The 14,659-nt window shown below is 43.6% G+C and overlaps 1 protein-coding gene across 2 annotated transcripts in view; it reads left to right on the top strand.

Moving 5' to 3' along the window:
- LOC140190611 (kelch-like protein 31) overlaps positions 1–14,659 on the top strand; it is a 41,530-nt gene that overhangs the window by 20,183 nt on the left and 6,688 nt on the right. For both annotated transcript variants that reach the window (XM_072247314.1, XM_072247313.1), the window contains one exon: positions 6,857–8,057. In XM_072247314.1, coding sequence (XP_072103415.1) covers positions 6,871–8,057 — 1,187 coding nt within the window. In that variant the 5' untranslated portion in view covers positions 6,857–6,870. The remainder of the gene's footprint in view (positions 1–6,856; positions 8,058–14,659) is intronic.

The following is a 14,659-nucleotide window of genomic DNA, read 5'->3' as shown; positions in this document are numbered from 1 at the left end:
ACACCTCATTCTTCTAAACTCAAGGAAGTGTAGGTACATAACCTCTCTTTTATGATGAAGCCACCATTTTAGGACTCATTCTGGAGGACCCTTGATCAAAGGTTTATGTGTCCTTTGACAGGACTTTAGCCGGTCGGTAGTGTTGTGGCTTCCACACCAGACTTTGAGGTGACTGACCCCGGATTCAAATCTGGCCAGCTCCTTGCATGCTTTCTAATGAGCTAGCAACTTGCCTTCATAAAAAACAGATACAATGCTAAAGAAACAGCAAGGTTGTCACCCGATCTGCCACAACGCACGGAAAGGAACAACAGGTAGGACTTGATCGTCCATGTCATATGACATGACACATGATGATGATGATGATAATAACCATAACTGCAAGGAATCCATTACATCCTGTTGATGCAAGTATCTGCATAACAACTTGTTAGTTTTGAGTTTTTGTTTAAGCGCCAATAAAGTAGAGCTACTAGGGCTTGATGTTTCAATCCCTGTGGTAAGTCGGCACTCTCGATGTTCGCAGTGGGCTTGGAGTGGTGACAGGGAGGGAGGGTAGGTACGTCATCGGGGTCATCAGGTGGGCACCCTCCTTCTTTGACGTTTCGTTGATAAGCCCACGACGTCTCCAGAGGGCTCAATGGTACTACCTGGCATCCCAGATACACCCCCCTCAGTTCCATACCCTCCTGTCTTCATCTTGCAGCCCAATTGTTGTCTTTCCTTTCAATCCAAATCCAATTGCTGCTTTCTTCTGCTGCGTCTGACAAGGACTTGATTGCTTGTTGGAGGGAGTGACCCCTCACCCCCATCTTCTTCAATAGACTGGTCGTAGATGTAACCTTGGGATCACTATTAAATTGTCATATTTTGATCATTTTACAAATGTATGTATATCTTAAACAACTTGTTGCTTCTTTTGAAGAAACAATAATAGCACTAATCACTCAAAGAGTTACAAACCTATATGATTGTCACAAGTTGTCCTGGTTAGACCTCAGATAAAGTTCGGAATCCTAAGGTTGAGCATGGTGCAACTAGTGTCCTGAGCTGCATATATTTCAATGCAAGAAGTATCGTAGGAAAGGAGGATGATAGTGCTGAAAATGAGGTAGCTGGTTTACAAACAGAGGCAATGTGTAGTGAGGAGAGGCTGTTGATAGGGCAAAATTGCAGTCAACAGGATAAGTTGCAGTGTAAAAGGCAGACAAAATTGAAAAGAGTGAATACAGGACTGAAGGTGTTGTATTTGAATGCATGCAGTATACGGAATAAGGTGGATGAACTTGTACCACAGCTGCAGATTGGCAGGTACTGAATCATGGCTGAAAGGAGAATATAGCTAGGAGTTTAACGTCCAAGGATACATGAAAAGGACGGGCAAGAAGGATGAGGGGCAGCGTTGCTCTGTTGGTAAAAAATGAAGTCAAATCATTAGAAACAGGTGACATAGTGTCAGAAGGTGGATAGAGCGAAGGAACTGCAAGGGTAAAAAGACCCTGATGGGAGTTGTATACAGACCTCCAAACAGTAGTGAGGATGTGATCTACAAATTACAATGGGAGATCTAAAATGCACAAAAGAGCAATGTTACAATAGACATGGGGGATTTTAATATGCAGATATATTGGGAAAATCAGGTTGGTGCCGAATTCCAGGAGGGGGAATTTCTAGAGTGCATATGAGATGGCCTTTTAGAGCAGTTGAATGTTGAGCCCACTAGGGGATCAGCTATTCTGGATTGGGTGTTGTGCAATGAACCAGAATTGATTAGAGAGCTTAAGGTAAAAGAACCCTTAGAGGGAAATGATCATAATATGATCGAATTCACCCTGAAATTTGAAAAGGAGAAGCTAAAGTCAGATGTAGCAGTATTACAGTGGAGTAAAGGGTATTACAGAAGCACAGAGATGAGTTGGCCAGAAATGATTGGAAAAGAACACCAGCAGGGATGACAGCAGGGCAGCAACGGCTGGAATTTCTGGAAGCAATTCGGAAGGCACAGGATATATACATACCAAAGAGGAAGAAGTGTTCTAACGGAAAGATGACACAACTGGCTAACAAGAGAAATCAAAGCCAGTATAAAAGCCAAAGAGAGGGCATATAATAGAGCAAAAATTAGTGGGAAGATATAGGATTGGGAAGCTTTTAAAAACCAACAGAAGGCAACTAAAAAAGTCATTAAGAAAGTAAACAACAGGAATTCTGCAGATGCTGGAAATTCAAGCAACACATATCAAAGTTGCTGGTGAACGCAGCAGGCCAGGCAGCATCTGTAGGAAGAGGTGCAGTCGACATTTCAGGCCGAGACCCTTCGTCAGGACTAACTGAAGGAAGAGTGAGTAAGGGATTTGAAAGTTGGAGGGGGAGGGGGAGATCCAAAATGATAGGAGAAGACAGGAGGGGGAGGGATGGAGCCAAGAGCTGGACAAGTGATAGGCAAAAGGAGATACGAGAGGATCATGGGACAGGAGGTCCGGGAAGAAAGACAAGGGGGGGGGGCCCAGAGGATGGGCAAGAGGTATATTCAGAGGGACAGAGGGAGAAAAAGGACAAGTGAGAGAAAGAATGTGTGCATTAAAACAAGTAACAGATGGGGTACGAGGGGGAGGTGGGGCCTTAGTGGAAGTTAGAGAAGTCGATGTTCATGCCATCAGGTTGGAGACTACCCAGACGGAATGTAAGGTGTTGTTCCTCCAACCTGAGTGTGGCTTCATCTTTACGGTAGAGGAGGCCGTGGATAGACATGTCAGAATGGGAATGGGATGTGGAATTAAAATGTGTAGCCACTGGGAGATCCTGCTTTCTCTGGCGGACAGAGCGTAGATGTTCAGCAAAGCGGTCTCCCAGTCTGCGTCGGGTCTCGCCAATATATAAAAGGCCACATCGGGAGCACCGCACGCAGTATATCACCCCAGTCGACTCACAAGTGAAGTGTTGCCTCACCTGGAAGGACTGTTTGGGGCCCTGAATGGTGGTAAGGGAGGAAGTGTAAGGGCATGTGTAGCACTTGTTCCGCTTACACGGATAAGTGCCAGGAGGGAGATCAGTGGGGAGGGATGGGGGGGACGAATGGACAAGGGAGTTGCACTCCATCCTCCCGCCACCCCACTAGGAATAGGGTTCCCCTGGTCCTCACCTACCACCCCACCAGCCTCCGGGTCCAACATATTATTCTCCGTAACTTCCGCCACCTCCAACGGGATCCCACCACTAAGCACATCTTTCCTCCCCCCCTCTCTCTGCATTCCGCAGGGATCGCTCCCTACGCAACTCCCTTGTCCATTCGTCCCCCCCATCCCTCCCCACTGATCTCCCTCCTGGCACTTATCCGTGTAAGCGGAACAAGTGCTACACATGCCCTTACACTTCCTCCCCTACCACCATTCAGGGCCCCAAACAGTCCTTCCAGGTGAGGCATCACTTCACCTGTGAGTCGACTGGGGTGATATACTGCGTCCGGTGCTCCCGATGTGGCCTTTTATATATTGGCGAGACCCGACGCAGACTGGGAGACCGCTTTGCTGAACATCTACGCTCTGTCCGCCAGAGAAAGCAGGATCTCCCAGTGGCTACACATTTTAATTCCACATCCCATTCCCATTCTGACATGTCTATCCACGGCCTCCTCTACTGTAAAGATGAAGCCACACTCAGGTTGGAGGAACAACACCTTATATTCCGTCTGGGTAGCCTCCAACCTGATGGCGTGAACATCGACTTCTCTAACTTCCGCTAAGGCCCCACCTCCCCCTCGTACCCCATCTGTTACTTATTTTTATGCACACATTCTTTCTCTCACTCTCCTTTTTCTCCCTCTGTCCCTCTGAATATACCTCTTGCCCATCCTCTGGGTCCCCCCCCCTTGTCTTTCTTCCCGGACCTCTTGTCCCATGATCCTCTCGTATCCCCTTTTGCCTATCACCTGTCCAGCTCTTGGCTCTATCCCTCCCCCTCCTGTCTTCTCCTATCATTTTGGATCTCCCCCTCCCCCTTTCAAATCCCTTACTCACTCTTCCTTCAGTTAGTCCTGACGAAGGGTCTCGGCCTGAAACGTCGACTGCACCTCTTCCTACAGATGCTGCCTGGCCTGCTGCGTTCACCAGCAACTTTGATGTGTGTTGATTAAGAAAGTAAAGATGGAATACAAAATTAAGCTAGCCAATAATATTAAAGAGGATATCAAAAGTTTCTTCAGATTCCTAAAGTGTAAAAGACAGGCAACAGTGGATTTTGGACTGCTGGAAAACAATGCTGGAAACGTAGTGATGGGGGACAAAGAAATGGCAGATAAACTGAATAGGTATTTTGCATCAGTTTTTACTGTGGAAGACACTAGCAGTATAATGGAAGTTCCAAGTGTCAGGGGTTATGAAGTGTGTGAAGTTACCATTACTGGAGGGATGGTTCTTGGGAAACTGAAAGGTCTGAAGGTAGATAAGTCACCTGGACCAGATGGTGTACATGCCAGGGTTCTGAAATGGATGGCTGAAAAGAATATGGAGGCATTAGTAATGATCTTTCAAGAATCACTAAATTCTGCAATGGTTCTGGAATACTGGAAAATTGCAAATGTTGCTCCACTCTCCAAGAAGGAAGAGAGGCAAAAGAAAGTAAACTATAGGCCAGTTAGTCTGCCCTCAGTGGTTGGGAAGATGTTGGAATTAGTTGTTAAGGATGCGGTTTCAGGGTACTTGGAGGCACATGGTAAAATAGACCATAGTCAGCATGGTTTCTTCAAGGAAAAATCTTCCGTGACAAATTTGTTGGAATCCTTTGAAGAAACATCAAGCAGGATAGACAAAGGAGAATTGGTTGATGTTGTATACTTGGATTTTCCAAAGGTCTTTGATAAGGTGCCACACATGAGACTGCTTAACAAGCTACGAGCCCATGGTATTACAGGAAAGATTCTAGCATGGATAAAGCAGTGGCTGATTGGCAGGAGGCAAAGAGTGGAAATAAAGGGAGCTTTTTCAGGTTGGCTACCAGTGACTAGTGGTTTTCCACAGGGGTCTGTTTTGGGACCAGTTCTTTTAATATGTCAATGATTTGGGTGATAGAATTAATGGTTTTGTTGCAAAGTTTTCAGAAGATAAGAAGATAGGTGGAGGGGCAGGTAGTTTTGAGGAAGTAGAAAGGCTACAGAGGACTTAGACAGAGTAGGGGAATGGGCAAAGAAATGACAGATGGAATACAGTGTCAGGAAGTGTATGGCCATGCCATTTGGTAGAAGAAATGAAAGGCTTGACTATTTTCTGAATGGAGAGAAGATACAAAAAGCTGAGGCGCAAAGGGACTTGGGAGTCCTTGTGCAGGATTCCCTAAAGATTAATTTGAAGGTTGAGTCTGTGGGGAGGAAGGCTAATGTGAAGTCAGCATTTATTTCAAGAGGACTAGAATAGAAAAGAAAGGATGTAATGTTGAGATTTATAAAGCACTGGTGAGGCCTCACTTGGAGCAGTTTTGTGCTTCTAATCTTAGAAAGGATGTGCTGAAACTGGAGAGAGTTCAAAGGGGGTTCATGAAAATGATTCCAGGATTGAATGGCTTGTCATATGAAGAGCGTTTGATGGCTCTGGACCTGTACTCACTAGAATTCAGAAGAATGAAGGGTGACCTCATTGAAACCTATTGAATGTTGAAAGGCCTTGACAGAGTGGATGTAGAGAGGATGTTTCCTATGGTGGGAGAGTCTAAGATCAAAGGACACAGTCTCAGAATAATGGGGCATCCTTTTAGAACAGAGATGAGGAGGAATTGCTTTAGCTAGAGGGTGGTGAATCTGTGGAAATCTTTGCCACAAGCAGCTGTGGAGGCCAAGTCTTTATATATTTAAGGCAGAGGATGATAGATTCTTGATTGATCAGGGCGTGAAGGGATACAGGAAGAAGGCAGGAAATTGGGGCTGAGAGGAAAATTGGATCAGCCGTGATAAAATGGTGGAACAGACGCGATGGGCCAAATGGCCTAATTCTGCTCCTATATCTTATGACCTTATGGTCTTAAATGTTTTTTAAGGGGTCACAGGTGCTATAATGCTTTATCTAAAAATAGATATCTTTGAATAGACAAAACATTCACTGAATCAATCACGCTCAAAAGAGAGTAAAAGAGATTCTATATTGATAATGTGAAATGCTGTAATAGTTTATAATTAGCTATTTTAATAGTTGTTGGCAACTTTTTGTAAGTTAAATGCAAATGAAGACTATTTAATCCATCTTTAGTATATGCAACCAGATGTCCCCATGCTAAAGTGTAATTAAACTATTTTTTAAAATTCTAGAATTTTGTTTCCACTATTCAAAACAGAACTCCACTAAAGATTATGATTGCTGTTTTTGTTTACCTTCTAATATAGAGGTTCTCAACCTATGGTGCACGGACCCCTTGGTAAATGGGAGGGGTCCATGGCATAAAAAAGGTTGGAACCCCTGTTCAAATACAAGGTTAAATTTTCATTTGATTGCTTTAAAATGTAAGTAATTTGCATATTATAACATATTCTACACCACATACCAGCACAGCTCCCTCCTTTAAAGAGATTATAAAGAGCACGTTCTCTTATTCTTGCCCATAATCCAGACTTCTGAATTTGCCTTTCATCCTCATATCTTGAATCCGTCTTGCTTACTGACCAGAACTGAAACAGCATTTAAGATATGCTTGAGAACTGTACAATTTGAATGAACCTTCCCTGACATGCGTTCCAATAAGAAAAGTAATGAATCTTAAAATATTTGACAATCCTAAATTTTGAAGAGGAAAATATCACGTAGCTTGCTTCTATGTTCTGAATAGGCAGAAGAATTGTAAATTGTAATTAAAACTGTTGAATTTCTACTTTTAGACCGAATTGTCATAATGGCACCAAAGAAGAAAAGTACCAAAAAAAACAAAAGTGAAAAGAATGAATTATCAAAAATAAGTATTGTTGAGGAAACCACCATTGATATAGACCAACTGAACCATCTCAATACTCTCTTCGATAGTGGATCAAATGGATTTCGATGCACAGCCACGGAAATCACCAATCCCAACCATGGTTCCATCATCTTGGAGGAAATCAACAGGATGCGCCAGGAGAGACTCCTCTCTGATCTCACACTATCCACAAAAAACAAATGCTATTACGTTCACAAAGTGGTGATGGCAGCTTGCAGTGATTATTTCCGCAGTATGCTAAAGAAAGATCCATCTGTCCAATGCGTAGATGTCAATGATGTGTCACCTTTGGGTTTGGCCTCTGCCATAAGCTATGCCTACACAGGGACACTCAGTTTGTCTCTTTACACCATTGGATGCACCATTGCTACTGCCACCCAATTCCAAATGTATACCTTGATCAACATGTGCGCTGACTTCCTTATTCAAGAAATTAATGTAGAAAACTGCATGTACATCTCCAACATTGCCGGAACATATGGGCTCAAGCAGGTTAAAGAATCAGTGAGGAAATTTATCCGTGAAAATTTCTTGGAGTTTTCGGAGAATGATCAATTCATGAAGCTGACTTATGACCAAATTAGTGACTTGTTGATGGATGATAGCCTGCAGCTGCCCTCTGAGCTCACTGCTTTCCAAATTGCTATGAAGTGGTTGCAGTTTGACTCCAAGAGGGTGAAACAAGCAGCTGATTTGCTGAGTAATATCAGATTTGGAACCATTTCAGCTCATGATCTGGTCAGTTATGTTCAACCTATCCCATGTATGATGCAAGATCCCGACTGCCATCGACTTCTAGTTAATGCCATGAACTACCACCTCCTGCCTTATCAACAGAACTTGATGCAGTCCAGAAGAACAAAGCTGAGAGGGGGACAGAAGGTATTGGTAACTGTGGGTGGTCGGCCAGCTTTGACTGAGAAGGCTTTGAGCAGAGAAATCTTATACAGAGACCCTGAAAATGGATGGAACAAACTTGCAGAAATGCCAGCCAAGAGCTTCAATCAATGCGTAGTGGTGATGGATGGCTTTTTGTATGTGGCTGGTGGTGAAGATCAAAACGATGCCAGAAATCAGGCTAAACACGCTGTCAGCAATTTAAGCAGGTAAAATGAATCCATTGTCCACTGGACTATGTTAGTAAACACATTTTTAAAGCTTTGAAAAGTAAGGACTAAGATCTATTCAAGAACAATGTTTAAAACATATGTAGACAGGTATATGAATAGAAAAGTTTGGACAGATATAGGCCAAATGTAGATATGCTGTAGAACTCTATAACCCTAACCATGAATCCAACCATTTACTACATCAGGGATGCATGCTTTTCATGATAGAAGTGCTTGCGTGTATTTAAATACCTTTCATATTCTCAGGATATTCATAAATAGATTACATTTACGGTAAATTGGAAAATGCTGATAAGAATTGCATTTCATTCTTCTTAATACATGAATGGTCTTTGATGCGTGATAAGTTCTAAGCAGTGGGACTGAATAACAGCAGAGAATATAACCATAGACTTCCAAGTTATAAAGCAATCAGATCTTTGACATAAAAAATTTTGAAAAAGTAAAAGATACTTAAAATACAAAAGTCATTGACATTTATATACGTTCCTAATCTGATGTGCAAAGTTATCCAAATATGTTAAGGGTTGTGGTTGCTACTATATTAAAAGCCATCAATGCAGCACAGCACTAGTGACCACAGATATGAAGTAAAACATTATGGATTCAATTCCAGAAGACTGAAAACCCGATGGAAGACTTTTATAATCATGGAATTTCCCGTGGCACTTTATTAGAATCTGAAGAACGGTGTTTTCAAGTTTGTTGGATATTTTTTGGGATGCTCCCAAATTTTCCCGAGTTTACTGCTGCCCATTACAATATTTTGGACTCGAATTATAATTTTTTGAGCTTTGGAATGAGATTTATTTAATCTGGCTATAGTCAAGGGTAACAAGGCAGGTTCCTTAAGTTTGTTAAGTGCTTTCTTAAGGTTGTCACAGCTGGGGGAGGAGTAGTGGGGACAAGCTCCCACTACCTATTAAATGCTCCCAATGGCGTGCGTCTCAAATAGCCTCTGACGACCAAGTCCAGCTCCTAGCCTTCACGTGTGGCTTAGCTACTAAGCCCAGTGGAAACATTTCTACCGACAGGAGAAGGGGCAAAGGCAGGCTACTGGTGACTTAAAACCGGTCGCTTTGGGCAGATAAGGCTCTTCAGCTGTGATTGACAGCTCATCCAGGAGAAGGAGATCTGTGATCTCAAACTTCTACTGCCTTGCAGCTATACCCACTGATGGGGAAAGCTTCAGTAGCAAACCCCGAGAAAAAATACGGAGCTGGAGATCCCAAGGCAGTCTTATGTTGAGTTCAGCGCTGACTAGCAAATCCTGCAGCACTGTTGGTGCCAAACTGTATCGGCCTCTGCCATTCCTTTGGATTCATCAGCTGTGGAGAGAGGGGGAGCCTGCTACATGAGCAACAGCTTGCTTTCCATATCATACTGCCCTGGCTTGCATATCACATAAACAGCTGGGTTGACCTCAGCCAATGGAGGGCCTCTCTCTTATAAGGCTAGGTTATTTAGCACTACTGATGTATCTAAATTTGAATATGAAGATGATTCACCCATCAATAAATGGTGATGAACTTACAGCATGGATCAGTACTTGGAGCTATGATGCTGTGGCATTACAGAGACTTGGTTGTCACAAGGACCAGGGTTGGCTGCTGGATGTCCCAGGATTTGGAAGTTTCTAAAAGAAGTGGGGAAGTGGTGTTACTAATCAGAGTTAGTATCATAGCTGCAGAAAAGGAGGACATTGTGGAAAGGTAGTCCATTAAGTAAGTGTGGGAAGAAGTCAGAATGAAAAGGGGAACAATCACTTTATTGGGAGTATTCCATAGGTCCTCCAATAGCAACAGTGACACTGAGGAGCAGATCAGTAGGCAGATGTTGGAAAGGTGAAAAAGTAACAAGGTTGTTGTCATGGGTGGCTTTAACTTCCCTAATATTGACTGGCACATCCTTAGTGGGCTCAGATCAGACAGGGTTCTTGGTAGTAATAAGGTAGCCAGGAAGGAGCTTAAGAAGTGCCTTAGTAGAGTTAGAAGGGGACACAAGAAGGTCTTGGCAAGTAAGATTAGAGAAAATCTTAAAGCATTCTACATGTACCTGAAGAGCAGAAGGATGACTGGAGTGAGGGGAGGGATAAAAGAGGAGACATATGCTTGGAGTTAGAGGAGGTAGTGGAGGGCTTTAATAAATACTTTGCTGTGGTAATCACCAGGAGAGGGACCTTGATGAATGTGAGTTCAGCGTAGAATTGGAAAATGGGCTGGAACATGTCAAAGCTAGGAAAGAGACAGTGTTGAAACTTTTGAAAAACATAAGGATAGTTAAGTCCCTGGGACCGGATGGGATATATCCCAGGTTACTACAGGAAGCAAGAGAGGAGACTGCTGTGCCATAGGCAATGATCTTCGCATCCACACTGGACACAAGAGTAGTACCAGAAGATTGCAGGATGGCAAATGTTATTCCTTTGTCCAGGAAAGGTAATAGAGGTAATCCTGGGAACTATACACCATTGAGACTTACATCAATGGAGAACAAACGATTGGAGAGGATTTTTAGAGACAGGATTTACAAGCATTTAGAGAAGCACTGTCTGATTAGGGATAGTCAGCGTGGCTTTGTGAGGGCAGATCGTGCATTATGAGAATGATTGCTTTTTTTGAAAAAGTAACCTAACAAATTGATGAAGGTAGAGTGGTGGATGTGATCTATATGGAATTTAGTAAGGCTTTTGGTATGGTAGGCTCATTCAGAAGCTCAGTAGGCATCGGATCCAAGGAAACTTGGCTGCATGGGTTCTAAGTTAGCTTGCCCACAGAAAGGGTCTGTCCAGACATCCATGACCAGTGGTGTTCCATGGGAATCTGTTCTGGGACCCCTGCCATTTGTGATTTTTATAAATAACTTAGATGACAAAGTGGAAGTGTGGGTTAGTAAGTTTGCAGATGACACGGAGGTTGGTGGTTTTGTGGAGAGTGTAGAAGTTTGTTGTAGATTACAATGGGATATGGACAGGATGCAGAACTGGGCAGATGGAATTCAATCCATGAAAGTTTGAAGTGATACACTTTGGAAGGTTGAACTTGATGGTAGGGTACAAAATTAATGGCAGGATTCTTAGCAGTGTGGAGGAACAGGAGGTTCCTGGTGTCCAAGTCTATTCATTTCGCAAAGCTGCTGCAAAAGTAGGTAGGGTGGTTAAGGTGTATGATGCGTTGACCCTCATTAATTGGGGATTGAGCTCGAGAGTGGCAAGGTAATGGAACTTTGCAAAACTCTGATTAGATTACACTTGGAGTATTGTGTTCAGTTCTCGTTGTCTCATTATAGGAAGGAAGTGAAAGTTTTAGAGAGAATGCAGAGATTTACCAGGATTCTGCTGGGTTAGAGAACATGTCTTATGAGGAAAGACTAAATGAGTTAGGCCTTTTCTCCTTGGAATGAAGGAGAATGAGAGAAGACTTGATAGAAGTGTACAAAATGATAATAGGCATAGCGGGTAATGGCTAATATGAGAGAATATGCTTTTAAAGTGATTAAGGATGGGGGGAGTGTCAGAGGTAGTTTTTTTTAAACACAGAGAATGGTTAAGTACATGGAATGTACTGTTGGGGATGGCAGTAGAGACAGATACATTAGAGGCAGTTAAGAGACTTTTAGATAGGCACATGGATGATAGAAAACTGGAGAGCCACCTGAAAAGGAAGTGTTAGATTGATCTTGGAGAAGGTTAAAAGGTTGGCACTATATTGTGGACCAAAGAGCCTGTGATGTGCTGTACTGTTCTATGTTCTATATTGCATATAAACCAACAAACTCCAATAGTGGAAAGACTTTCAATCTAACATTTGCAAGGTTCAACATTTTATTCCATCTTAATTCCAAGTTAATTGCTACACATGTAACCTTTTGGCTCTGCTTCTTCACTCATTTCTTTGCTGATGATACAAAGATAGGTGGAGGAGCGGGTAGTGTTGTGGAAACAGAGCCTGCAGAGAGACTTAGATAGGTTAGGGGAATGGGCAAAAAAGTGGCAAATGAGATACAATATTGGAAAGAGTATGATCATGCACTTTGCTGGAAGAAGTAAATGGGCAGACTATTATTTAAATAGGAAGAGAATTCAAAATGCAGAAATGCAAAGGGACTTGTGAATCCTTGTGCAGGATATCCTAAAGGATAACTTCCAGGCTGAGTCGGTGGTGAAGAAGGCGAATGCAATGTTGGCATTCATTTCTAGAGGTACAGAATATAAGAGCAGGGATGTGATGTTGAGGCTCTATAAAGCACCCGTGAGACTACACTTGGAGTATTGTGTGCAGTTTTGGGTTCCTTATTTTAGAAAGGATATACAAATGTTGGAGAGGGTTCAGAGAAGATTCACGAGAATGATTCCAGGAATGGAAGGGTTACCGTATGAGGAACATCTGGCAGCTCTTGGGCTGTATTCCCTGGAGTTCAGGAGAATGAGGGGAGGATCTCATAGAAACATTCTAAATATTAAAAGTCCTGAACAGATTAGATATGGCAAAGTTATTTCCCATGGTAGGGGAGTCTAGGACAAGAGGGCACGACTTCAGGATTGAAGGACGTCCATTTAGAACAGAGATGCGGAGAAAGTGCTTTAGTCAAAGGGTGGTAAATCTGTGGAATTTGTTGCCACGAGCGGCTGTGGAGGCCAAGTCATGAAGTGTATTTAAGGCAGAGATATATAGGTTCTTGATTAGCCAGGGCATCAAAGGGTATGGAGTGAAAGCAGGGGAGTGGGTATGGCTGGAAGAATTGGATCAGCCCATGATTGAATGGCAGAGCAGACTCAATGGGCCAAATGGCCTGCTTCTGCTCCTGTATCTTATGGTTTTATTTCATGCAATTGGTAGCAACCTTCTGAATTAAAAGTTTAGTAGTTCAAACTCTTATTTCCAATTTCAGCACTCTAGCTTGTTGGAGTTGCCATCTTTTAGATAATCTGAGAATCCATCTCCATTTCAGGTGGATAAAATAAAAATTGTGTTACAAGTTTAATAAAAAAATATGCCTGGCCAATATTTGCATCCTGCAATGACAAAAAGCAGTTTATCTCGATATTCTCACATTACTGAGTGTAGGACCTTGCTGTGCGCCATTTCGCAGGAGTGATTTCAGGACACTAAAAAAGTTATTTGGGATATCCTGAATTCATGAAATGGTCTGATTCAAAAGATCAAAGTTGCTGGTGAACGCAGCAGGCCAGGCAGCATCTCTAGGAAGAGATACAGTCGACGTTTCGGGCCGAGACCCTTTGTCAGGACTAACTGAAGGAAGAGCTAGTAAGAGATTTGAAAGTGGGAAGGGGAGGGGGAGGGAGAGATCCAAAATGATAGGAGAAGACAGGAGGGGGAGGGATGGAGCTAAGAGCTGGACAGGTGATTGGCAAAAGGGATATGAGAGGATCATGGGACAGGAGGCCCAGGGAGAAGGAAAAGGGGGAGGGGAGGAAAACCCAGAGGATGGGCAAGGGGTATAGTTAGAGGGACAGAGGGAGAAAAAGGAGAAAGAGAGAAAGAATGTGTGTATATAAATAAATAACGGATGGGGTACGAGGCGGAGGTGGGGCATTAGCGGAAGTTAAAGAAGTCAATGTTCATGCCATCAGGTTGCAGGCTACCCAGACAGAATATAAGGTGTTGTTCCTCCAGCCTGAGTGTGGCTTCATCTGTACAGTAGAGGAGGCCATGGATAGACATAGCAGAATGGGAGTGGGATGGGGAATTAAAATGTGTGGCCACTGGGAGATCCTGCTTTCTCTGGCGGACAGAGCGTAGGTGTTCAGCAAAACAATCTTCCAGTCTGCGTCGGGTCTCACCAACATATAAAAGGCCACATCAGGAGCACCGGACGCAGTATATCACCCCAGCCGACTCACAGGTGAAGTGTCACCTCACCTGGAAGGACTGTCTGGGGCCCTGAATGGTGGTGAGGAAGGAAGTGTAAGGGCATGTGTAGCACTTGTTCCGCTTACAAGGATAAGTGCCAGGAGGGAGATCAGTGGGGAGGGATGGGGGGGGGACGAATAGACAAGGGAGTCGCATAGGGAGCGATCCCTGTGGAAAGGGGGGAGGAGGGAAAGATGTGCTTAGTGGTGGGATCCCGTTGGAGGTGGCGGAAGTTATGGAGAATAATATGTTGGACCCGGAGGCTGGTGGGGTGGTAGGTGAGGACCAGGGGAACCCTATTCCTAGAGGGGTGACGGGAGGATGGAGTGAGAGCAGATGTGCATGAAATGGGGGAGATGCGTTTGAGAGCAGAGTTGATGGTGGAGGAAGGGAAGCCCCTTTCTTTAAAAAAGGAGGACATCTCCCTTGTCCTGGAATGAAAAGCCTCATCCTGAGAGCAGATGCGGCAGAGACGGAGGAATTGCGAGAAGGGGATGGCATTTTTGCAAGAGACAGGGTGAGAAGAGGAATAGTCCAGATAGCTGTGAGAGTCAGTAGGCTTATAGTAGACATCAGTAGATAAGCTGTCTCCAGAGACAGAGACAGAAAGATCTAGAAAGGGGAGGGAGGGGTTGGGAAGGGACCAGGTAAACTTGAGGGCAGGGTGAAAGTTGGAGGCAAAGTTAATGAAGTCAACGAGCTCAG

Source organism: Mobula birostris, chromosome 30 (assembly GCF_030028105.1).
Source record: "Mobula birostris isolate sMobBir1 chromosome 30, sMobBir1.hap1, whole genome shotgun sequence".
Classification (NCBI taxonomy): domain Eukaryota; kingdom Metazoa; phylum Chordata; class Chondrichthyes; order Myliobatiformes; family Myliobatidae; genus Mobula; species Mobula birostris.
Note: the sequence above shows the minus strand (reverse complement) of the source record. Positions and strands in the feature narration are given on the sequence as shown.